General features: G+C 65.2%; 1 protein-coding gene across 11 annotated transcripts in view; it reads right to left on the bottom strand.

Moving 5' to 3' along the window:
- HDAC4 (histone deacetylase 4) overlaps positions 1-23,907 on the bottom strand; it is a 274,710-nt gene that overhangs the window by 44,528 nt on the left and 206,275 nt on the right. For all 11 annotated transcript variants that reach the window (XM_072796919.1, XM_072796920.1, XM_072796918.1 and 8 more), the window contains 8 exons: positions 21,556-21,687; positions 18,436-18,548; positions 13,577-13,693; positions 13,294-13,492; positions 7,232-7,452; positions 4,391-4,648; positions 2,232-2,418; positions 1,041-1,174 (listed from right to left, as the gene is read on the bottom strand). In XM_072796919.1, coding sequence (XP_072653020.1) covers positions 1,041-1,174; positions 2,232-2,418; positions 4,391-4,648; positions 7,232-7,452; positions 13,294-13,492; positions 13,577-13,693; positions 18,436-18,548; positions 21,556-21,687 — 1,361 coding nt within the window. The remainder of the gene's footprint in view (positions 1-1,040; positions 1,175-2,231; positions 2,419-4,390; positions 4,649-7,231; positions 7,453-13,293; positions 13,493-13,576; positions 13,694-18,435; positions 18,549-21,555; positions 21,688-23,907) is intronic.

Here is a 23,907-nt window from a genome sequence, read left to right on the forward strand (position 1 = left end):
GGCCTTCCCAGGTCACCGTGGGCCACCCCACGCCCATCCCCGCCCCCGTTGTGGCCCGGCTCGCCTGTGGGGTAGGTGGGGCTGCCGTCGCGCCCCCGTCCACAGAGCCCGGAGTGCAAGGGTCCTTGTGGTGGCCGCACACTGCCCCACAAGGGCAGTCGGGCTGCTCCAGGGAAACGCGGCCCCCGCCCCCAAGGACACAAGAAGCTCAGGACCTGGCTCAGTGGGGTCTCCTGTCCCCTGGGGCCGGGGCTCTGCTGCGGCTGAGAGTGAGTTCCAGGCCCCGGGGCAGGGGCAGCAGGGGCAGGGGGCAGGGGCTCGGCCCTCGTCTGAGAACAACGGGGCACCAGCACCCCCGGGCAGCAGGGAGATGGCCGGCCGGCCAGAACCTTCTCACTGGACGGGCGGGTGCAGGGGGCGGGCCGAGCCCAGCCGGACTCCGTGTCCCACAGTCCCTGTCGCCGCCCTGCAGCAACGCCACTCCTGGGGGAGCCCTCCAAGCCCCAAGGCCCCCTGCACCCTCCAAGCAGCTTTTGGAAATACTCAAGCAAGAGAACTTTCAACAAAAAGCCAACAGGGCAGATTTCCCTCATGGCCTCCAGAAGGTGCCCTGGGGACTGAGGCCCTGGTGCCAACGGGCAGCATGGCCTAGAGGGGCTTCTCCAGGGACTCGACCAGAAGGAAAACAAGCAGCTGTGGGGTTCAGCAAGTGGTGGGCGAGGGTGGAGACAGCATGTAATGGGGGGGCCAGGGGGACAGGACGGGGGCAGGAGGATGGGGGACAGGACGGGGGACTGGATGGGAGGGGGCAGGACAGGGGAGCAGGATAGGGGGCAGAAGGACAGGAGGATGGAGGACGGGGGACAAGACGGAGTGGGGCAGGATAGGGGGACAGGATGGAGGGGGGCAGGAGGACGCAGGGACAGGAAGAGGTGAACTTCCCCGAAGGGAGGACCTGGGTGAGGGAAAGCAGCCCCCCGGGCAGATGCCCCTGGTGGAACTGCTCGCAGCCCCCCGCCCCCGGCCTGGGCCCCACTTACCTCACACTTGCCCCGGAGCCCCGTCTCCTGCAGCCGAGACCAGATGCTCTGGATCCTGCCGGCGTGCTCGGGGTGGCTGTTGGTGTTCCCGCAGGTACACTGGTGCTTCAGCATCAGGGTGTCGTACACGAGGCCTGGACAACGGGGGGCCCAGCCACGGTCAGGGGGGCTGTCAGGGGTTCCCGGCAGCCGCCCACCACCCACCCGGGACGCTGCCTGGCTGGGGCCCACCACCGGGTCCTGGTGGGAGACAGCGGCCAACGGCGTCCCGTCCACCAGGACGATGTGTCAGATCCACGTTCCCCAGAGACCAAGGGCGGCCAAGAGATGGAGGCCGAGGCAGGCGTCCTGCTCACGGCAGGTGCCGGGGGTCCCCGCCGGGGGAGCGAGGCAAGGAGAACGACCCGGGAAGCCGCCGCCCCCACTCCCCAAGCTGCGCGGCCCCCGCGTCACAGGGCCGTGCTGTCTTCCCAAACTAAGAGCTTTAGCCCCAAATCCAAGTCCATCCTGTCAGGGAGCGGAACCCAGGAAGCAGCGCTGCTGCTGATCTGAGTCCCCTGCGAGGTTCTGGGGTCAGAACCAAGAGAGACCCTGGAACCTTAGAACCTTCCAGGGCAGTCGGGACACCTGCGTGACACATGCACGAACAGGCCAACATCAGGGTGTTCAAAGGGACGTAACCGAGTCCTGAACCCAACTACAGCGGGCCTGGGGGGGGATCAGCACCAGGGACCCGGGGCAATGGGGATGCCCCCAGGGAGGGTCGCCCAGCCCGGGCTCTGCTGCAGGGGGAACGGGGAGGCTCCTGCAGGGGTGAGGCAGCGAGGACAGCCCCACCCCGAAGGCGAGAGCCCGGGGGGCTGGGCCGGCCTCACACCCTGGGGCCTGAGACCCTCGAGCCCCCCGGGCCGTGTGGGCCCCACACGAAGGGCCGATGAGGAAGGACGAGCTCACTGTCCCTGCGGCCCACGGACAGGCAGCCGCCCAGCCCGCCGGCTTGTCTCCGGAGGGAACATTCTCCGGCAAAGGCAAGGTGGGCTCTGGGCCAAGGGAGACGGCGGCATCAAGAAGCGGGAGGTGGGAAGGGGGGGCCTCAGTGACCGACGCATCTGGTTCCCCGGCCAGGCCCAGGCCAGGTGTGGGCCACAGGTGCTCAGCGCCGGACCCCCAGCCCCCAGCCCCTGCGCATACCTGTGGTGAACCTCGGTTTGGTGGGCGGCTCCTGCACAGACATGGGGAAGGTGGCAGACGCCGGGGAGGACTGCGCCCGCGACAGAGGCCGGTGGCCGCCAAAGGACACGGGGATGCCAGCGGCCTCCATGGACGCCTGGTAGTTTCTCAGCTGGTGGATCCGCTGCTGTTCCAGAAGGAGGGCTTGCTGGGGAGAGGAGACGCGGGGTTTGGGTGCTGCCAGGAAACCGCGGCTCGCGTCCAGCAACCCACGTGCCTGACCGTTGGCTCTCGTGGGTGCGCAGCCCCGAGCTCGGCAGCCCACGGAGCCCCCGCCTGCAGGCAGCCCCCGGCCGGCCCCGCCCAGGAGGAGCTGCTCCACATGCCAGACACGTGCGTGGGAGCACATCCCGGAGTGGGAACGCGGACTCCACGGCTGGGTCCCTGCCTCTCCCCCCGCGCCCCCACCCGAGGGCAGCAAGACGCTGGCTGAGTGAGCAACACACGTCTGGTCGGGTTCCAGCCACCCGGGGTCGGCCGGCCGCGCCTCTCTGAGGGGGACCCAGGTGGACGGTCCCCAGGACGTCCGCCACCTCAACAAAAATCGGCAGGGCAAAAAGGACTCAACTTCACGAAAAACTCCTTTTCACAAAATGTGTTTCTATGACAGGAGTTGGTTTTGGTAAGAGCGCGACACTGCCAGGACCCCAAACAGGCAGTTTAGCAACTAAGGATGCTCCGGCGCGGCCGGGCAGGTGGGCGCCGGGCGGGGACAGCCACTGCCCCACGCAGGCCTGCGCGCCCTCCACGCAGCCGCTGCCCCATGCAGACCAGCGCCGGGCCACGAGCCAGGCCGAGGCTTCAGGGACGGATCTCACATGCGAGGCCCTGCAGGGAAGCAGGTGCACAGCGGCCGTGCGGCCCCCGAGGGACACGGGGCCTCCCTGCCCACCCGCCTGACTTCCCCGCCTCCACGGTGCAGCGGGAAGGGGCAGGGAGGGAGAGAACCCAACAGGTGCCCGTGCCCCCACGGGCCCGGCTCCAGGCGCCTGGAGCCCCGAGAGCCCTGCCCCCCGACGCCGGTCACCGAACGCTGGAGGCCTCGACTGGTGCCAGCTGCCACACGAGCCACCAGGGGCCCCGAGGCCGCTCTGCTCACTGGTATTCCTGGATGCGGAGAACAAGCGTCCCTTAGGAACGTCCTGGGTCTGAGCAGGGTAAGGATCGTTTTCTAAATAAAGGCCGAGCGCTCCACCACCCGCGAGACCCCAGCCCTGAACGCTGGGGGGCGCACGCTCCGCTCCCCCGCAGGCTTCCCGGTCGCGCTCCGGTGCCGAGGCCGCGGCCCCACAGCGGTCGGGGACGGCCAGGCCCGCCGGGGCCCCATGCGCACCCAGCAACGGCAGCGCTTCCCCCGACACGAGCTCCCGCGCTCCGGTCCTCGGGGGAGCAGAGGCGGGCGCCCGGCGGGCGGGAACGAGGCCCAGACGTCAGAGCCGGAGCGGCTCGGGCGAGGAACAGGAGTCGGCAAGCACCGGCCGCCCGCGGCACCCCGCCCACGCGTGCCGACAGGAGCAAGCAGCCTCCCTGCGGCCCCCAACACGGGGCCTCCGACTCCCGGGCTGCCCGTGGGACACGGCTCTCGCGGACACGGCGGTTTTCCTCTTCATTATAAATCGATAAGTCATCAGATTTATCCACGCGTCACCTGTGAGTTTGGTTAACACGTGTCAGTGTCTTGGACTGGGTCCGCGTGTCACGGTTCTTCTGGCTCTTTTATGACATCGGTCACCACGGCCTCCGGGGCCGTCAAGGCCCTGCCTGCCTTCCTGATCAATGAGGACATCGACGTGCCTCCTCCTACCCTTCACGCCGCCGCCCGGTCCTACTGACACTCGGTAGCGCCTGCATTTACGTCAACTCACGGTGCACACGCCTGAGACCGTTATCTGCAGGGACTCGGGCGGGCGGGCGTCCGGCTGGAATACGGGCGCACAGATGCCCACGGCGGGCGAGGGCCAGGACTAGACGTCACAGCCCACCCGGGTCCGGCCAGGTAGGAAGGGAAGAGGCCGCTCGGTGCCATGCCTGCCAGCCCCAGGACGCTGCCCCTGGGGGCCCGTGGGACCAAGGCCCGGCCTCCTGGCCTCTCCCCCCGCCGCCCCGGGCAGCCCGGTCACCTGTCTGAAGAGCAGCTCCTGCTCCGTGGGCTGGCGCTGGCCCGGCTCCACCTCCCGCGGGGGCTCCGCCTCCTCGTCGTCGCTCTCGATGGGCTCCTGCTTCACCTGCACCCCGGCCAGGGCGTGCGCCTCCTTCTGCCCCGACAGCCGGTCCAGGTAGGGCTCCTCCAGGAGGGCCTGGTGCTCGCGAAGCTCCTCCTCCGTCTCCTCGGGGTGGCTCTCGGGCTGCCGGGCTGGCTCGTTCTGCTTGGGGATAATCTACAAGGCAGAGGTGAGGGGTGAGGGCGACGGACACGACGGGACAGCGAAGGCATCACGAGCTGCACAGCTCCGAGCAAGGGCGCAGCACCCCGAGGGATGCCGGCAATCCCGAGCTAAGGCCTGCGGGCGCCGTTCACGGGCCCACGACCTGGGCGCCGGGCACCATCTGCCCGGGAAGGCAACAGACCGGCATGGGGAGCGCATCTGTTGGGCACCCGTGTGCCCAGCGCATGGAGGTCGCAGTGTGGAGCTGGGGCTGCACCCGGGGAGCGGCCTGTGGCTTTGAGCAAATGTGACGCTCTCCAGAGCCCGGACATGGGTCTCCGTGGAGGAGCCGCAGGGCCGTGGAGGATGGTCTCCCGCCACATTCTGCGTAGCGCCCGGTGGCGCCCTCTCCTTCCTCTTGCACATCGGCCCGGGCTGGGAGTGTGGGTCCCCCCGGAGGCCTGACCCTCAGCGGCTGCCGTGGGATGGCAAGAACCCGGGGGCAGGGGGGCAGGGGGGCAGGGGTTAGGGCTGGCGGAACAGGCACCTGCCAGGCTCCCTCTCTGGCCTTCCCAGCTGCCTGGGAGGAGGGCGTCTGCCTAGAGGCCTCCAGGCCCCTCCAGGGACTCAGGACACTCGGGGCTTCCACGAGGGCGGCCGGCTCAGGAAGGATTCCCGGCCCCGCTGTCCCGGGAGTTCTGGGCAGGGGCAGGGGCACCTGGGCTGCCACCATCTCCCTGGAGCTCAGCCTCCAGGCCGCGGTACAGAGGGAGTCGGGGCGGCCGTGGCCACAGCAGCGGCCTCCCCGTGACGCAGGGCACACAGCTGCGGGGCTGTGGCTCAGCGGTGACCAGGCGCCCGTGGGCTCAGGCTGCTCAGGCCGCGGCCACCCGCAGAGGCCTGTCACTGCCTCGGAAACGCACTTGTGCCGTGGGCTGGCTGCACCACGGCGCTGGCTCGGGGCGAGGCTCCCACGGGCAAGCGCAGCTGCCAACCCGACCAGCAGCCCGACTCTCCGTCCTCCAACGCCCTTAGGCCCTCAGGCGCCCTTTGAGGCTTCAGTGAGGCCTGTATTCGGAAAAACGCATTCCCTGAAGGCCAGCCTGCAGCTGGGGCCAGAACGGAGACCACTGGCCGGGCTCGTGGGCAGACCACCCCAAGGTCTCGGGTTCAACACTGAGAAGGCTGGGGTACACGGCCGAGCCTGGGCGCCTCGGGGCTGGAGCACCGTGTGGGGTCAGCGGCGGGCAGCACCGCGCCCCCAGCAAAGCCACCCTCTGGTGGCACCCATCCTCCAGAAAGCTCCCCCGCCTGGCAAAGCCCCACCAAACACCGCTGCACGTGAGGCTCGGGGCACGGACGACCCATGGAGCACCGGGGGTTGCTCCAGCTCGGGCCACAGCCGGAGAGCGCAGCCAGGCCTGCGTCCGTCCCTCCTGCTCGCAGAGACTCCTGGGCCCGGGCTGGGGGTCCCTTGGCTAGGGACCTTGGGCAACCCGAAGCGGCTGCGCGGGGCTGCTCCGCCTAAGGGGACGTCGGGGCCGCGGCCGTGCCAGGAGGCCGGGGGAGGGCCAGCCGCACACCGTGCGGGGAATGGCTGCGATGCTCAGCGTGTCCCGAGCAGGGTGGCCGGGTGGGCGGCCTCAGAGGTACCCAGGACTGGGCGCCCTGCCGTCGGGTGGCGAGCCCATTGGGAACTCGTTCCCCCAATGAAGGGCGGAAGCACTGGTGCCAGACGGCACTAGGTAACGTCGTGGGCTCCCCGAGATCCCCGCAGCACGCCGTGGAAACACTTCCATCAGCTGTCGTTCAGTCTCTCCATCAATCATGTAACAGGATCCCGAGAGATGACCCAGTTTCTAAATCCTCCTTTGCGAGAACACGCCAGGAACGAACAGGTGTTTCCCGTCTTCCTGATGCCTCCCACCCTCTCAGTCGGAGAGTGACACACGGAAACGAGGGAGCCACAGTCGGCGCCGGGAGGGTGGACGTGCGGGGCCTCCGACACTGGGAGTGAACAGACTGGGGGTCCCCGTGTCGCCCCCGGGGAGCACGTGCCTTTGCTGTCCAGGTGAGGGCGGGGGGCGGGGGGCAGCCCGGCTCCATGGGGGCCTTGGCCGGGCCTGTGCCGGGGCCTGGCTCCTGCCGTGTGTCCCCCGCCACCCTGCAGTGGGGGCACCACCCTAGGCTCGCTCGGGCCGCCGCCAGCTACCATCGTCAAGGCACTACGCACGGCTGCTCTTTCCTGCTCCAAACAGCTCTGTGGGTGGCTCTCGGGACGGCGCGGGTGCGCACAGCCCTCAGCACCGTAGGCCACCGGGCGGGCACGTGCAGGTACCAGGGGCCTGCAGAAGGTGCCCTCGGGGCTCCGTGTCATCGTAGGGGGCTCTCGGGCCTGCTCATAGGAGTGAGTACCCCCAGGGCCCGAGGAGGCCCCACACGCCGAGACGCCCACCCCCAGCCCCTGGCCTGTGTTCCGGCTGCACACGCCGTTCCCCGTCCCGCCACGCATGCCACAGCCTGGGCTCCACGGCTCCTCTCCCGGCCCCGGGCTCCCTGGAGCTCCGCCAGCGGCCGCCGCGCCCACACACCCACCTTGTTCATGTGCAGCTGCTGCTGGAAGTGCTGCTTGTGCTTCTCCAGGAACTGCTGGTGCTGCTGCTGGATCACCAGGTGCTGCAGGGCCGGCGCGTTCTGGGGCAGCGGCGCCGACTGGGTGCGCCCCAGCGGGCGGTGCTGCCGCAGCTTGTGCATGGACGGGGACACGCGGTCCGCACCCACCAGAGGCTGCGCGTGCAGGGGCAGCGCGCCCAGGCCTGAAAGACAGCGGGCTGAGGGTAACACGGGGGCAGACGGCGGGGGGCGGGCCGTCGGGGACCCCGAGAGCTGCCGTGCCCCTGCCCCTCCCCACAGCCCCGGGCGCCCACCGTCACGAGCTGGGAGCCTGAGCTGCGAGCACGGGCTTCGGGGAGCAGGGCCGCCGTGTGCAGGAGGCTCTCCCGACACCCAGGCCCCTGCCAGCAGCGGGCACTTCCGAGTGATGTGCTCCGAGCCACCGCCCACCCACCGGGGGCCCCATGTCACCCCCAGACGCCCCGGGCCCTAGAGACGCGCTTCCAGGGCTTGTTTTGGCCTGAGCAGCACCACAGGCGGCCAGAGTGGCTCGTGTCACACCGAGACCCGCCGCGGAGGCCCCGCTGGCCTGGTGTGTCCCGGAAGGCCCTGGAGATGGCCCTTCCCTGCTGAGCCGGAAACCACGTTGTGAGGGAACAAAACGACCTCAGATCAGATCTTTTAAGGGTCTTTTCAAGCAGTGACGTCACAAAGACGGTATCAACGCGCGTGAAAATCCTGAGGCGTCTCGTCAAGACCTACCGGTTCCTGCAAAGGTTCTGCCCACACCTACCTGCCCGCCAGCTGCCTGCCTACCTGCCCGCACCTACCCGCCAGCTGCCCACCTACCTGCCTGCCAGCTACCCACCTACCCGTCCATCTACCTGCCTGCCTGCCCGCACCTACCCGCCAGCTGCCCACCTACCTGTCCACCTACCTGCCTGCCTACCTGCCCACAAGCTGCCTGCCTACCTGCCCATCTACCTGCCCATGCCTACCTGCCTGTCAGCTGCCTACCTACCTGTCCACCTACCTGCCTACCTGCCCATCTACCTGCCCATGCCTACCTGCCTGTCAGCTGCCCACCTACCTGCCTGCGCCTACCTGCCTGCCAGCTGTCTACCTGCCTACCTGCCCATGCCTACCCGCCTGCCAGCTTCCCACCTACCTGCCCACCAACCTGCCCGTCTACCTGCCCACCAGCTGCCTCAAGCACCTGCGCCTCGACTGAAGGTTTAGGAATCCGTATGGATACGTGGTCCTGTTTTAATGTGATCCGAATCTTATTTTAAGAGGCCACCTCGGGATCCCTGGGTGGCGCAGCGGTTTGGCGCCTGCCTTTGGCCCGGGGCGCGATCCTGGAGATCCGGGATCGAATCCCACATCGGGCTCCTGGTGCATGGAGCCTGCTTCTCCCTCTGCCTGTGTCTCTGCCTCTCTCTCTCTCACTGTGTGCCTATCATGAATAAATAAAAATTTAAAAAAAAAAAAATAAATAAATAAAAGGCCACCTCTTCAGAGACTCAGGATGTCCAACATCTTTTCTTCTGCAAGCTTTTCATCCATCTGCAGTTTCACTTTTGCAAACTGTGGGTTTAGGCAGTTTATCGTTTTCCTGTGGTTTTATGGACGAAAGGGTCGACTAAACCTGCTCCCCGCGTGCCTGCTGCCCTGGCGGCCTCAGGTGGATGGACACACACGGACAAGGCTCAGGGGGAGGACGACCCAGGTCACGTCTGCCTGGGACAATGAGCACGTGACCCAAGAGCACGGCCCCCGGAGCTGCCGGAAGAAGCCCCGATGGGCAGGTGCCCCTGCCCGTGTCCCCCCGGGGAGCCCTGTGGTCTCAATTTGTCCCTTGTACCTTCACGGGTGCTGAGTTCTAAATTTTGCACGCAGACAGCAAGAGCACACACACAGACAAGATCCAAGCCTTAAGAAACTCCCTCACTAGCCTTCTGACAAGTCGGTCACCTCTGTCCCTGGAACTGCCATCCCCCGTCCAGCCCACTGTTTTTTGCAAACAGGAATCATCTTAAATTTCATTCTCTGTTTGGCTACTAGATTAAGGTTAGTAACACAGAAGACTGGCTCATTCCCAATCAGGTCTCCTAAAAATTTAAAAAAGCAAAACACAAAGCACATCCCTAAGAAGGGGTTTTGGGATTCTTGCCGTTGACCTAGGTGTCACGAGGGTGAACGCGCGGAAGCCCGCCACGCAAAGCTGCGTTTACGGAATCAGAGGGGCCGCGGCTTGGTGGTGGATGTTTCTCCGGCCTCAGTGGGCACCGGGAAGGAAGTAAAGCACGTGACGGGCAGCAGAGCCGCGCCGGGTAAGCTGGACGGCCCCATGTTCCACAGAGAAGCTTCTCTGGGCTCCAGGGCAGGAACCCGACTCCACAGAGGTCCGCTTTCTGCTTCCAGGGCTGGTAATGGAGCAGGAACAGGAGGCTCCGATGGCCCCGTGTGACCGTGAGCCTGGGTCTGGTGGCGCCTGCTGCCTCCCCTACGACGAGAGGCTCCCCCCAAGCAGAGGGCTGCCTTCACGCGGGGTGGACGTGCCCTGAAGACACAGGCCGCCATCCCCGTGGAGACGAGGGCAGATGCCGGGAGGACCCTGCTCTGGGCCACCTCACCCACCCCCAATTTCACTATGAGCCTCGTGGGGTGTAAAGTGCAGGGGGCCGTCGCCCTTGGGGCCTGGTTGCATTATAGGAAACTGAACGTCCTAACCTGTGAGTAGCAAAGCCCTTACCGGCCAGGTTCCTTCCCACTGACCCCTTAGGTCATGAACAGGGATCTCAGACGACAGACCATCGTGTAGTTCTTGGTATCTATCGTAAAAGACTTTTATGTGTAAAACCACACTACGGTGGGATTGAATTCCGTCCTAGGTGACCGCTGCCTGCAGGGGCCCGGGGTGTCCAGCTGGGCGCGGTGTGGGGGCAGATGCTGACCCGCGGCTCCTGGGCCCTGCTCCGGACAGCGGGCCGCGTGGGGCCTCTTTCCCTGAGCACCCGGCTGTGAGCTCACCCGAGGCTCTGCTCTTCCCGCCCACTGCCCTGGCACAAGTCCCTCTGGGGCCCAGGACATGGACAACACCTCTCAGGACGTGCTACACTCAGCTCTAACTGGTGAGTTTGCCAACGAAGGCCCCACTTAGACGCGCCCCACCAGACGTGGGGGCGAAGAGGCAAGGAAGGTGCAGACTCAGGCTGCCCTGGTGATCTGGGCCGTTCTGAGGTGTTGGCCTTCGTGCTGGCCTTCACGCTGTGGGGTTCTGGTTAAGGAGGTGAATTCACACTGGAGGAGCCGAGCCCTCTTGGCCTGCGTCCTTAGAAATCCATTTCATGCACTGCATGGCCCTACCGGCCACAGGGAAAGCCTTAACGACCCTTCAAAAGACAGTAGGCCGGGTAAGACTTGGGTCTAAGCCGCGGCTTGCAATCCAGGCTGCACACGAGCAGACCCGAGCACCGCAAGGACGTCCGGGCATGGAGGGGCCTGCGTGGACCAGTCGGTCTGCTGGAGCTTCTGAAGGCCCGGCCACGGCTAACAGTCCGGGCTAGGCCCCAGCTAGAGAAGCACCCACGGCCAGTCGTGCTCAAGCCCCTCCCGGGACTCACGTAACCACTGCTGCAGGAACCAGCAGAGCCCGACGCTCAGAGGTGCAACCAGGGCAAGCTGCCTGTCTGCTCCCCTCAGCCCCGGCGTGGGCCCCGAGCACAACGCCACGTCCACCAGGTACAACACCTGCTCCTTTTTGCTCCCGAGCCGCCCACCCACAGTCTGGTGAGCAGGAGGCAGAGTTTCAGCAGACAAGGGCAGAGCACACGGGAGGAAGGTCACACGGGGCGGAAGCAGGGACAGGGCCTGGGGCACAGCCAGCCCATGAGCCGGTCCAGGGGGCGAGAAGGGCGGCCCTGGCTGAAGGGCGAGCCCACACCCCGTGTGCCACGGGCAGCAGGGGGCTTGCTCCTGTGCCGCCGAGAGCCAGGCCTTCACGGCCCCCCGCCCCGTCCAGCATGAATGCGCCACATTCACGTGGTCGGCAGCCACGGCCACACGGGCACCCACTAAGCCCCACGTGGGCTGAGAAGCCAAACGTGCACTTTGCTTTCGGGTCTTAACTCCCATCTTCAGCTTTAGTGGCCACATGAGGCCAGGGCTCCTGCCCGGACGGCTCTGCCCTCGGGCCTGCAGGGGCAGGAAGCCCTGTCAGGGGCGTGCGTGCTCCCACAGAGACTCTGCTTGCAGGCAGGGGGTGGGCAAGGACGGACGGGGCGGCCTGGGGGACGTGAGGGCGGCAGCGAGGTTGAAGGGTTAAAGTTCTCAACCCAAAAGTAACCACCACAACCACGGCTGACGCCTAACGGGACACCACTGTGTTAACACGCACCTCGTTTAACCCTCATAAAACTCAGCGGACAGATTACCTGCTTCACTTGTGGGGAAACTGAGTCACGGCACCAGGGAGAAGTCCCAAGGTCAGGGAGCTGGGACAGAGCAGAGATGAAGGCATCGTGTTCTCGGGCATGGCCTTGCCTCCAGCTGGGTGCCCAGGGACAGGGAGGGGGCCTGTGGGTTCGGGGGCCGGGTGGGGGGCCGGCACACAGGTGCTCACAGGTGCTGGGCAAGGGGGCCAGAGGCGGGCGAGAGCAGGCCGGGCTGCTGCCACAGACGGGGCCGGGAGACGGCCCGCGGAGCGCGGGGCAGCAACGTGGCCAACCACAGGGGGTCAGGCCAGCGAGGGAGCTGCGGGGCTGAGGTTCGTGTAGGACTGTCCCTCGCGTCCTGTGGGGAAGACCGCTTCCCAGCGAGCTGGGGGATGCGGCATTAAGTGCGCTCTGTGAGGGTGTGAGGGGCACCGGGGGCTCGGCCGGCCGTGTGTCATGACCCCAGCGTCCCGGGACCGAGCCCCGCAGCGAGCTCCCCGCTCGGCGGGCAGGCTGCTGCTCCCTGTGCTCCTCCCCCTGCTGGTGCTCTCTCCCGCTTTCCCTCTCTCTCAAATAGGTAAATAACTTCTTTAAAAAAAAAGAAAAAAAAAAGCATGCTCTTTCGTGGTGGGTGACAGCGGCATGTGGGGGTGGGGATGAGGGTGACACGCAGACACGCGCCCGATGACGTGAGCGAGCAGGGGCCTGGGATCACGAGGAGGGTCCGGTGTAGCTGATGTGCTGATGCAGGACACGCGATGGGGATCCGGGTGCCCCTCAGGGCTCAGTGTCACGGACTCAGATGCAATTTTAGATAAAACCCTCCAGACCCTGTGCTCATGACCCACTGCCCAGAGGTCAGGGAGACGCACAGCTGCCCCGGCTTGCCAAGGACCCCTCAGCTCTGGGGATGGTGACCCCACTGCAAGCATCGGGGGGACCAGACAGACACACGGAAGGAAGGAGCGCTGATGGACGACGGAGCTCGCCACTTCTGCGGACACACAGACACACAGGAGGGCAGGACGCGGCCCCTTGCGCCCACAGGTTAGGACTCCGTGACCCACTGAGCACCTTGTTTTCCTCCCAAATGTCAGGGGCTGTGAAAGGGGGCGGCTCCGAGCTTAGTTTAGATTTTAATCCTGAACAAACGAACACGGCTTCTCTGGGAAGCCGAGCACGAAGCCGGGGACGATGCAGACGTGAGGGACGTCGTGCAGCTGGGCACGTCGTCTTGCAGCAAATCCACACATTCGTCACCGCTGACGCTAACAGGATTGTTGCCAGGCAAATCTCTAATTTCCTATTTTTCCCCCTAAACATAAGCATCGCGTAGACGGAGCACATTAAAATGGGTTTCCTGCGAACAGAAACGGACCAGCGCCTAGTCACCTGCGGGCTTCCGTCACACGTTCCCCTTGATCCAGAGGCCAGCGCAGACGGGAAAGCCGTCTCTCTCTCGAGGCTGCACGGCAGGACGCCCGACGCCCAGTTTTGCGCCGTCTACCTCGTCTTGCAAGCGAGCCCTGGTTTATGAGATCCCACGCCCGACGTGGGAGGGGGTGGAGAGGGGTCTCCCTGCGGGCCCGCCCCAGCCCCCGTGCTCACCTGTGACGAGGGGCGTCTGTGCAGGCGTCTGCTCCAGTAAGACCATGTGCTGCAGGAGGGGGTTGTGCGCAGCCCCGCCGTCCCGCTCCAGGGGCGCCGTGCTCAGGTAGGGAGTGAGGTGGGTGCCGGGGAAGAGGGGGATCCGCTGCTGGAGGGCCGGGAGAGCGAGTCGCTCGGCGTCCTGCTGGCCGGCCGCCCCCTGCAGAGGCACAACCGTGACGCCGGGGGCCGGGGGCCGGGGCCGGCCGTCCCCCTCCACGTGCACCCGGCGACGCCTACTCACCGCGGAAGGGCCGGTGGCGGGCAGTCCCAGCGTGATGTTGGGCAGGGACGGTGACGTGTACAGGGGGAGCGGGGCCACGGAGCCTTCTCGAGTCACGAGTCTGTGCGCCAAGCCGGTCTGGAGACAGAACACACGACTGCCGTCACACGCGGTCGGGTCTCCGACGAGCGTGGCCAGCGCTCGCCACGAGAAATGACGGCAGGAAAGGCTCTGGGGGGCCCTGCTGAACCCTGAGACGCCACCGTACAGACGTTCGTCAACACGCTCAGCACACGGGCGAGCAGAACACCTCAGAGCGGGCCACCGAAACGTCGATTCACAATCCATCAGACTCGTTGGCTCTTTTTCGGATTGCTAATTCACTAAACTCCCGAGGAAATCTATGGGATTTATATATTTTAAAATATATTCTTGGTTGGGAAGGTCTTTTCGCACATGACATCAGAGGCAGAAACCAAAAACGGGCATTAAAATAAATCCCTCCCAGAAAAGGCAAATAACGGTCACAGCAATGTTGGCCCTGTGTCGGGCAGAGAAACCTGAATATGTAAAGAGCTCATGAATCAAATTATTATTAACAAGGAGAAAAGCACATAGAAAGGCAAATGATGAAGCGCTGATTATTAAGGGAGAATAAGCTCATGGAACAAAAACTCAACATCATCAGTAAATCTAAAAATATGTTTTAAAACCTATCGAGTTGGCCAAGAGTCTTACAACTGAGCATAGGCTGTTGGCCCCAGGAACAGAGAAGCACGCTGCCGGGTGGGTAAGAGCTGGTGCTTTTTCTTTGTGCAGGAAATTGAGCAATCCACGTCAGAAGCCTTGAAAATTTATCTGACTTCTGATCCTAAAACTCCACTCATAGGACGGACGCCTACGACACGATGTCGGTGTGGGGAGGCCCCAGGGGGGTCACGGCCGCGGCGCCCACAGAAGCAGAGGGCTGCGTGTCCCGCAGTGTGTCCAAGGCTGAAGAGACGAAGGGACATGGGGCTCTCGGGAGGGAGGCGGGGGAAAACTTCCTCGACTGGCTGGAATCTCATTGATGTTGGGTTGTTGAGTCAGGAAACCGAGTTGTAGAACGGGCCGTTTTCTCAAAAGCAGAGAGAGAGGGAGGACCGGGGACAGACGGGAAGGGGTCATCAGCGGGAGCGCCCTCTGAGGATCTCAGCGTGTCACCCACTCAACATCTTTTTGCTTCGAGGATGAGGTTCTTTGCTGCAAGGACGCCGTTTACACCCCAGCATCCCCCGGAGTAGATACTCGGTGGCCGTCACGAGCCGAGGGGCGGAGGGAAAGTACACACGGCGTCGCCGGGCGCCAGCTGAGGCTCTGCAGAGTCCGCAGGACAGAAAATCACGGGAGTGATGGGCGTCGACCCCGTCCTCGGAGCTCCTCTCGCCGGCGGTACGTGACCAAGAGGAGAAACACTCGGTGCCTTCAGACCTCAGGCCCAAGGGAACAATCACCACGTCGCTGTAGACAACAGGGTGGACCAACTGCCGCCCGGCTCACCGCGGGGGTGCCGCGGGCCTGGTCGCAGCCGCCATGAAGCCAGTCCCCTGAATATACTGGGTTCCCAGCGCTCGTGAAAGTCACGCTTACGCAATGCTGCAGCCTGTCGGGTGTGCAACAGAACTAGGTCTAAAAACACAATGTCGGGGATCCCTGGGTGGCGCAGCGGTTTAGCGCCTGCCTTCGGCCCAGGGCGTGATCCTGGAGTCCCGGGATTGAGTCCCACGTCGGGTTCCCTGCATGGAGCCTGCTTCTCCTTCTGCCTGTGTCTCTGCCTCTCTCTGTGTGTCTCTCATGAATAAATAAATAAAAAATCTTTAAAAAAATAAAAAATAAAAAAAAATAAAAACACAATGTCCTCGCCGTAACTGAAAGCCACCTCGCTGCTATAAAATGCTGGCCCCGTCGGAGCACCTAGCGAGCCGCCGTCCTGCACCGGAGCAGGTCCCGCCTGGATGTCGCGGCCGCCGAGGGTGTGGGTGGGGCCCAGGCCGGGGCGTGCGGCAGCTTCCTGAACTCAGACGACAATTTGCCGCGTGGCTTGACTTCCCCTCGCGGCCTCCCTGGCGCGCGTGGCGCTGCTGGACGGCGCTGCACCTGCAGGAGAACGTCCTCCGGGCCTGGAGCCCGGCTCTGCGACCGCCGCTCTGTCCCCGGAGCGCAGGGAACCGCTCGGTCCTCCGCCGTCACCGCAGCGGCCTTCCCGGCGGCATCACCCGGACAGATTCCATCTTGGGAAACCACCTTCCTGCTCGTCCGTGGGAAGCAGCTGCTCCCCGTCACGCTGCCCCAAAGGAGGGCGCGACCGGAGCCCGACTTCAGGCTCCGCTTGGAACCCCGGTTCCCCTGCCGTTTCCAGCTCATCTGCAGTGACTTCCCCGCGGAAGCTTGAACCTTTGGCTTGTTAAACAAAAAAAAGAAAAAAAAGCAACATCTCCAAAGCGTGATAAAGGGGCGTGTGCCTGGACCACCCGAAGGCGTGGGCGGATGCCCCAGACCCTGCGGGATTCCCGAGGCTGCTGCGGAGCGTGGCCCCGTTTCAGGGTCGCGTGGAAACACCTTACACTCTGTTCCGAGGCCACGAGGGCAGAGCAGGGAGGAAAGGGTTGTTGGCGCCGGGCGCTTGGTGCACGCTGTCCTGGAGCAATCACGGAGCTGCCTCGCTCTGCTCACCGGGAAGCCGCGCAGGCCTCACCGACAAGCCCCGAGGAAAGTATTTTCCCTCGACAGAAACATGTTTTCTGTCACAAGTAAGAGAAATATCAACAAGCGACGCTTCAGGAAGAACGGTGGAGACTGCCGAGGAAGGCACGGCCCCACTGGATGGTAATTATCCGAGAACAAAATAAGCAGACATCCTAATGTCTGCAAAGTTATAATTTCCTCTTTATAATCACTTTTTTTTTTTTTACCTAATTTATTTTTAGAAATAACGCAGCCTTCTGAGAACGACTTGGATGCTGATGGTCCGCATGCGCCGTTGGCGGCCTCGCTCTGCCCTGCGCGTCAGCTCCGGCGCTGCACACCGGGTCGGGGCTGCGGGCCGCACCCCGCCTGGCGCCCGGGGTTCTGAGCTGGGGGAGCCACCGGCTTCCTCTGTGTACGGGGGCCCTCGCGGGGCAGCGGTGACGGGGCTGCAGGCCGGGGGGCCGCCGGGTCCTGCACGGTGGTTTCGGGAGTGCTCGGATGCTCTCAGACCCCGAGCCCGCGGAGGTCACAGGAGAGGACGTCAGAGACCACCCTGCCGGCCACAGGGGCCCTCGGACGCAAACAGGACCAAGGGCCCTTTTCACTCTCCTTGTCAATCCCTTCACTTCTATTACTTTGTGGCAGCTTAAGTCCTATGAACGCAGGACGTGCAGAAATTAGCACGTAATTGAAACCGGAACAGTGCAGACCCCCGTCCGCCAGGCACCGCACAGGAGGAGCCGCCGGCTCCTAAGTGCCCGGGTCAGACAGCAGGGGGGACCGCCGGCCGGGGCTGGACCGACCCGGGACGCGGGCTCCAGGCCATGGCAGCCGTGACCTCGGGGTTCAGCGCAGGGGTGTCAAAGCCCTGTAATAACCTAATAGGTGCTTACACGGGGGCCTGGGGAGACGGGACGGAAGGACGGGATGTGGGAGGACGCGAGGTGCGAGGAGGCACAGTACGACCTCGGCTGCCGCTTCCTCGCGTCACGGTCCACAAACCTGCCGGGAAAACGCTCAGCGCTGGCGCCTGCGTATCCCAACTAAGGTCTGTCAACCCTTGGCGAGGGCAGGATTCCTTTCTAGGCATTTGGGAGCGACGTAAGGGACCTTATCTAATGAACTGTAGCCTCCTGCGACTTAGCAGGAAGGACTCAGGAGAGCCTCCCACTCGGTGGGACCGTCTGCGGCAGGACGCGGACAGCGCTTCGGGGCGAGTTTGCTGGAAGACCTGGAGCCGGGTGGCTCCCCCCGCGGTCACCCCAGGCCCCTGGCCACGCTCGGCGAGCCTGACGTCCTCTCGCTCCTCCTGCGTACTGGTCTGCGCCCGCCTCTCCCAGTCCACACGGCTTCCCGCACGGGAGCGGCTGCTGGCTGCCCCGGCCCTCGGTCCCCAGGGCCCAGCACGGGGCTGCCCCGCGGCAGGAGCTCCAGGGACGCTTGTGCAATGAACACACAAGGCAGGTCCTGGAAACTACTGCCCAGAAAGTCACCCTGGCCCAGGTCTGGCCCAAGGCAGCCCCAGCAGGCAGCCCGGGCCCCTCCCCCTCGTCTCCCCAGGACGCCCTCCCGCCCTCTGCCAAGTGAGTCCACAACCCTCTCCGCGTCCACATCCCTCTTGACCTGCAGCACACCTGGGGTCTGACGGGCAGGGTGAGGGCGACTGGCCCTGCGGCCTGAGGCTGGAGGTCAGCCTGGCGAAACGGCCAGACGCCCTCAGCACACGCCCCGTGTCGCTCTGCTCGCCCCAGACACACGGATGCGTGTTTGTTGGCTGAGCGTTCCTAAGGCACAGCGAGTCCCTCCGTTCCCATCCAACACCGGTTCCTACGTGATTCTGTGTTGTTCCCGCATCTGGCCACCGTGCAGAGCCCCGGGGACACTCGGGAGCGGGGCATCCGAGGCCCCACTGGCACGCGGTGTGTGCTCTGAATCGGCCTAAATAAATACGCTGGGAAAGAGGCCGGGACGACAGGCTGTGTTTAAAGCCATGTCCCTGTCAAGGAGGCGCGGCGTCCGTGGCAGGAAGGGGCCCCATGCAGGGAGCCTCCTGACCTGGACGGCCAAGGCCGGGGCAGCCGCAAAGCGCGGCGCCTCAGGGAGGCCAGCTGGGCCGACGCAGGGAAAGGCCCGAACGGAAAGCGCACACTGACCTCGGCCGGGATGCTCGCCACGGCAGGTGTGATCCCGTTCTCCGCGCTGACGTTCCCGGAGCTGTTGTTGGGGGAGCTGGGAGCGGAGCCGGGGGCGCTGCTGCACGCCGAGTCTGTGGGCGGAGAGACATCCGTGAGCCGCGCCGTGCGGGGGACCCGGGCACTCGCGCTCCTGGCTCGCTGACCGGCAGAAATCACATCATGAAAGGACGTGCCCTCGGCTCCCAAACGGGGGCTGGGAGGCTAGTTCCCTACTTTTGGTTTTACTTCCCCGTGAGCTCTGCAAACGCTCAGCTCCCGAGAGGCCCCCGCGGAGCCTTTAAGCTGCGCGCGTTACCCGCGTCGTCCTCCCGAGCTCCAAGGTGGTCTGAAACGCTCACCAACAACCTAACAACAAAGACCAGGAAGCGCAGAAGGCGCAGGACCCCGAACGGGGAGGGGTCAGCTGCTGTGCTCATCGCCAGGGCCGCGGCCGCGGGGCTCCCTTCCCTTTGAATTAACTGCTCTCGTGTTTCCTACGCGACATCAAACACCAGGGGAAGGCCTGCTAGCAGCGGCGTCTGACGGGTCAGCGTCACCTGAAATCACTCGCCGAGTTGTCCCCCAGGTAACTTTACGGGGGGCGGTGGCCTGGCCCTGCCAACGGGACCAGACCCCTCTGCAATTGGCCGTGCCTGAGGCATATTTGCCCCCGCGCCTCCCTGCCACGCCAGCCTGGCCACGGTGCTGACGCTCCACGTCCACAGGCCGGCCTCCCCGTGTCCTCCTCCTTTGGGTTCATGGCATTTTGATGATGGCATCACCATGGGTGGCGAGCTCTGTGGTCCCCGGTCCTCTGACCAGGCAGTCGTCAGCACAGGCTCACCAGCGGGCCACCGGCCGTCCCAGACACAGACCGCGAGCTCGGACCAGGGCCCCCGCCCCACCCTACACTCCAATCCAGGGCTCACTCCTCTCCCTGGGAAACCACGTTTACTTGTTTGTCACTAACCCGGAGCCCCTGAGAACCACCCCCGACCCCGGGCCGAGCCGCTGCTACACTTCCTGCAGGAAGACAGATCCCTGATGGACAGAGGCCACCACTTTGCCCTTGGGTGCCGTCCCCGTGGCCCCGCGGGCCGCCTTCTCCGCGACCCTATCCCAAGCTGCACACAGGGTTCCACCACAACGCCCTGCAATGTGTGCCCCCCAGCACGGTGACCAGGTCAACACTGGTCAGCGCCACTGGGGCACCATCCAGGGTGCGCAAAAGTGCCCGTGAGCAGTATCGAGTGAGCGCGGGTGGGCGCACACGTGGCATGAGCTTGGCGGTGGGATGGACGCACAGAAGAAAGACTGGAAGGAAGTGTGCCCTGCTGGGAGCTCCAACGGCTCAGACGCGTGTGCTCACGGGCGGCTCATTTGCCATCCGCTCCCGTGGCTTGCACGGCCTTCGTGAGCAAGGGGGAGAAGCAGCTGTGAACCTGGCCCGTCCCGTGGCCGGTCTCCTGCCAGCTGGCCCCACGCCCGCCCCTGCCACCCCCTGCCTGCAGGCCGGCCGCCGTGCTCTCCCCCAGGAGACACCACCTCCCGGTGCGGCAGAGGGGCTCCCCTGGCTCTGTGGGGACCGGCTTCCCTGATCTCCGTGTTTTCCCGTCTCCTGGAAAGGCAGCGCTGCATCCTGCCCCGGCGGCCTGGGCTCCGCGAGGCCCGAAGCCCGTCTCGTCTTGCCCCTGTGCCAGCCGCACTCATCCGCCTCGCATTCCGCAGCCTCTCCTGCCCGGGCCTCCTTGGCGTGCGCTCTGCACGTGCCACGGCCCAGCACCGGGTGTGGCGGGCACGGTGTGTTGGGTGGGCCCCACGTGATGCTCGGGCCTCTCAAATGAGATGCTGAGCTCCTGGGAGGCGAGGACCCGTGTCCCTATTTCTGCGCGCAGCCCGCTGCTGACTCAGCGGCATTAAACGGCCCCAGGCTGACGACGTGAACACGGGAAGAAGCCTGTGGACGGTTCCGCCTCCCCGACTGCGGGGCTAGGAATAGACACGCGGCCGTCCTGCCCATCGGAGCTGCCGGCCCACGGCCAGGCGCTCCTCAAAGCAAACAGAGCTGCATCTGTGCTGAGACGGGGCTTTAACTCACGACTCTGACTGGAATCCCTGGCGGGCGAGACGCGGTGACGACACTCCCTGTCTTCCGACCAGGCCTGTCTACACTGGAACCACCCCAGCACTGAACCCCACGTGGAAACCACAAAGGGCTCGGGCCCTTGCACACAAACCCTCCGGGGCAGGTGCTTGGAGGAGGCTAGTGGGACGGGCCGGGGGGCACCTCGAAGCCTCCCCCTCACACAAGGGTGCTGGGGCTCAGTCGGGTGTGTGCGGGGCGGGTCGCCGGCACAGGATGACAGCACCGAGAACCTCGCGCCGACAGGCAGGCGGCCACCAAGAGCCCGGGTTTTCGAATGGGTCGCTGTGCCCTGTGCAACTACGTTTCCTCCTCCCCCTTATCCGGTGCTGACTCCAGGAGTGTGATGTGCGACGGGGGACGCACCCCGAGATGGGGTATCGCCTCGGGGTGGGGGTGGGCGTACTTCAAGGTGGGCTGCACCCTTGCGGGTGCGTCTGGGGAAGGGGGAGCCGCCTCGGGCAGGAGGGCGCCCCCAGGTCTGGCTGTGCCGGGCGCACGTCGGCAGGTCCACCACTAGGTGGGGGCCGAGAGCAGCGCTCGCTCCGAGCCCCCAGGACCGCGCGCGTCCTCCCCTTCCCACCTGCGGGACTCCCGCCAGGGCGACTCGGGATGGGCAGTGGAGCAGATCGCAGCCATGTGATTCACCACCAACAGGGCAGGACCGGTTAAACCTCCGCAGAAACCTCAACTGCAAGTTCCCGTAAATGCCCTGTGCAATGTCGAAGCGACTGCTCTGGCGGAGCCGGGGCCCGGGGGCCGGGGCAGGCGCCTGTGCTCCTGGAGACCCCTGCCCGGGCCCCCGTGGTGGCTCTTGACTCGCACCGCCAGCCCCCAGGGCCGAGAGCCGGTGCAGAGGTGCGGGTCTCCGAGGGGGTCCGGGAGAGCCTCGCGGGAAAGGATGGGCCGGGCCGGGGCCTGGGGGGGCCACAGCTCCCACAACCCGCCTGACCTACCTGTGACGTCCAGCGGACGCTTTTTCAGAGCGGTGACCACTGGCCCATCTTTTCTGCGTAGCAGGGGGCTGCTCCGTCTCTCGGCCACCTTCTGCTTTAGCCTGGACCGTAGTTTCAAATTGGGTTCAGAAGCTGCGAGAAAAGGAAACACGGTTATAGTCAGACGGTCACGACTGGGGGCCAGTTGCTCTCCCTGGCGGTGAGGAGTTCGGGCGCTGGGGAAGCGCTCGGGTACCACGGATGTGCTGCGGGGGGCGGAGCGAAGGCAGCGCTCCTCAGGCCGGGCGGGGTTTGTGGTCCACTCGCCAGCCCCGCGCGAAGGACAGAGCCTGCCCGACGCCTTCGGCTAAGCTTCTTCGGGCAGGGTTAGGCATCCGCGCTGGTCATCCGGGGCGCTGGCCCACCAGCGTGACCACCGCTTCTAGATTATACGCTTCCTCGTTCACCTGCCTCGCAGACACCCCTCAGCGTCCAGCAACCCGGAGACGAGCCGCCTGCCGGGCTCCGGCTGCCTGGGGTGCTACGGCCATCCTCCCGGCCACACCTGCCTGGGGGTCAGCGAGCCCCCGTCTCCCTCACAGGCCACCTGACCGCAGGATGCAGCCCTTTCCGCCTGGATTGGTGCGTCATCGGCTCTGCTCGTGCTTTGCACACCCGCGTGTTTAGGATCAGTGGTTCCCGAGCCCCTGCGCCCGGAGCCCGGGGCCCCCGCAGACCGTGCGGCCACACCGCTGGGAGGCAGAGGCACTGCAGCCTGAGGCCGCCCCGGGGGCGCGGCTGCCTCACTACACCCCGAGGTGCCCCCGGCCGCGCACCTGGGCAGGAATATCTGCAACTCCCAGGGGCATCCGCTCTCCGGGCCGGAAGGGGCAGATGACCTCCGCCGCGACGTGCGAGTTCTGAGATTTTACTGGACTAGTTTCAAGTTCCTACCACTTCCATGTGAGCTCGCTTTTACCTTTTTGTTTGTTTTTCATCAGGAACCCTGCTGTTTTTAATCTTTCTGGAACAGGAAGTTCACTGCTCTCCAGAGCACCAAGCAATATCACCGAATTTCCCTCTGGAATCAGAGCTAAGACGGTTTGGGTTTGTTTGAAGCGGGGGGGGCGCACGCGCATTCCTCGGCACAGTGACTCGGTCCCCCGGGGAGAGGGCGGCGGGGTGCTGGTGACCGGAAGGGGTCTGGGAGCCAAAGGGCAGCCGAGGGCCCCGCGACGGGAAGGGGCAGCGGGCCAGCTCCACTGGGCTCCCCGGAGGAATCGAGGACGTGCCTCGCGGCGCTGCCAGACCTCTCCGGATGCCCCACCTGCTGCGGACCGACGGCGTGAACGCAGGGAGGTGGGCCCCCCACCCCTTTCGGTGCCTGGTGTGGGGCGAGGCCGTTCACCTGTAGGACTTCGCGGAGGAAAGGGGGAGGACTCGCGCGGAATACGGAAGGTATTCTCCTCGTATGTACTTTGAGACGACTGCAGGTTTACATGTTTCATCCACTTCTACTTTTATGCTGAGTTTCTGACCGTTATTTGACACGAGGAAAAAGCCACAACCCCATCTGACCAACAGGCAAGAAAATCTCAGCCGTCCTCCCAGCACCAAGCGTCCCAACGACCTGGGGGCCGAGCTGGGGTCGGACGCTGCTCTGAGACTGCAGGATGGCGCGGGCCCCTGGCGAGAGAGCCCGTCGGGAGACGGCGTCGGGGTGGACGGGTCACCCTGGGCCAGCGGCAGGCCGGCCATGGTACTGGGTCCGGCACCCCGACCCCCAGGCCTTGTAGGCCACCCTCGATGTTCAACACACCTGGTTGAGTGACGGCACCGGCAGGTCATCACTTGGGCAGCCACGTCCCGTCCGAGTGATGTGTGACCCACCGATGGGACCGGGCAGGCCCCGAGCCCCTTCCCACCTCCCACAGCCGCTGGGCTGGTCCTCAGGCCCCACCCCACCCTCTCCTGACCACGGCTCACACCCCGACCGGCACCACCCGAGATGACTCCCCCTGCCCCACACTTGATCGTGAAAAGTCTGACACCTGAGGGATCTGTACAGCCTCCCCGATTCCAGGTGAGCCTAGTGATGCTCTTTGCAAAGGTAGACCCGACACAGGGCTCCCCACCCCTCCCGGCGCCACCCCTCTGAGGGCCGCACCTGACATAGGGTCGGGACACGTGCTGAAGATCCCGAGTGTCTCAGGACGAGAGCAGAGCACTGAGCTGAGCTGAGCGAGGCAGGACCTGCCTGCAGCCCAGCGTAAGGCAACAGGGGGGCTCGGGGCTGGGCCCTTCCCCGTCCCTCTGGGCCTCCCCAGGACCACCTCCCACGGAGCCTCTGGGTGCAGGGCCAGGGACAAGGGG

This window comes from Canis lupus, chromosome 24 (assembly GCF_048164855.1).
Source record: "Canis lupus baileyi chromosome 24, mCanLup2.hap1, whole genome shotgun sequence".
Lineage (NCBI taxonomy): Eukaryota > Metazoa > Chordata > Mammalia > Carnivora > Canidae > Canis > Canis lupus.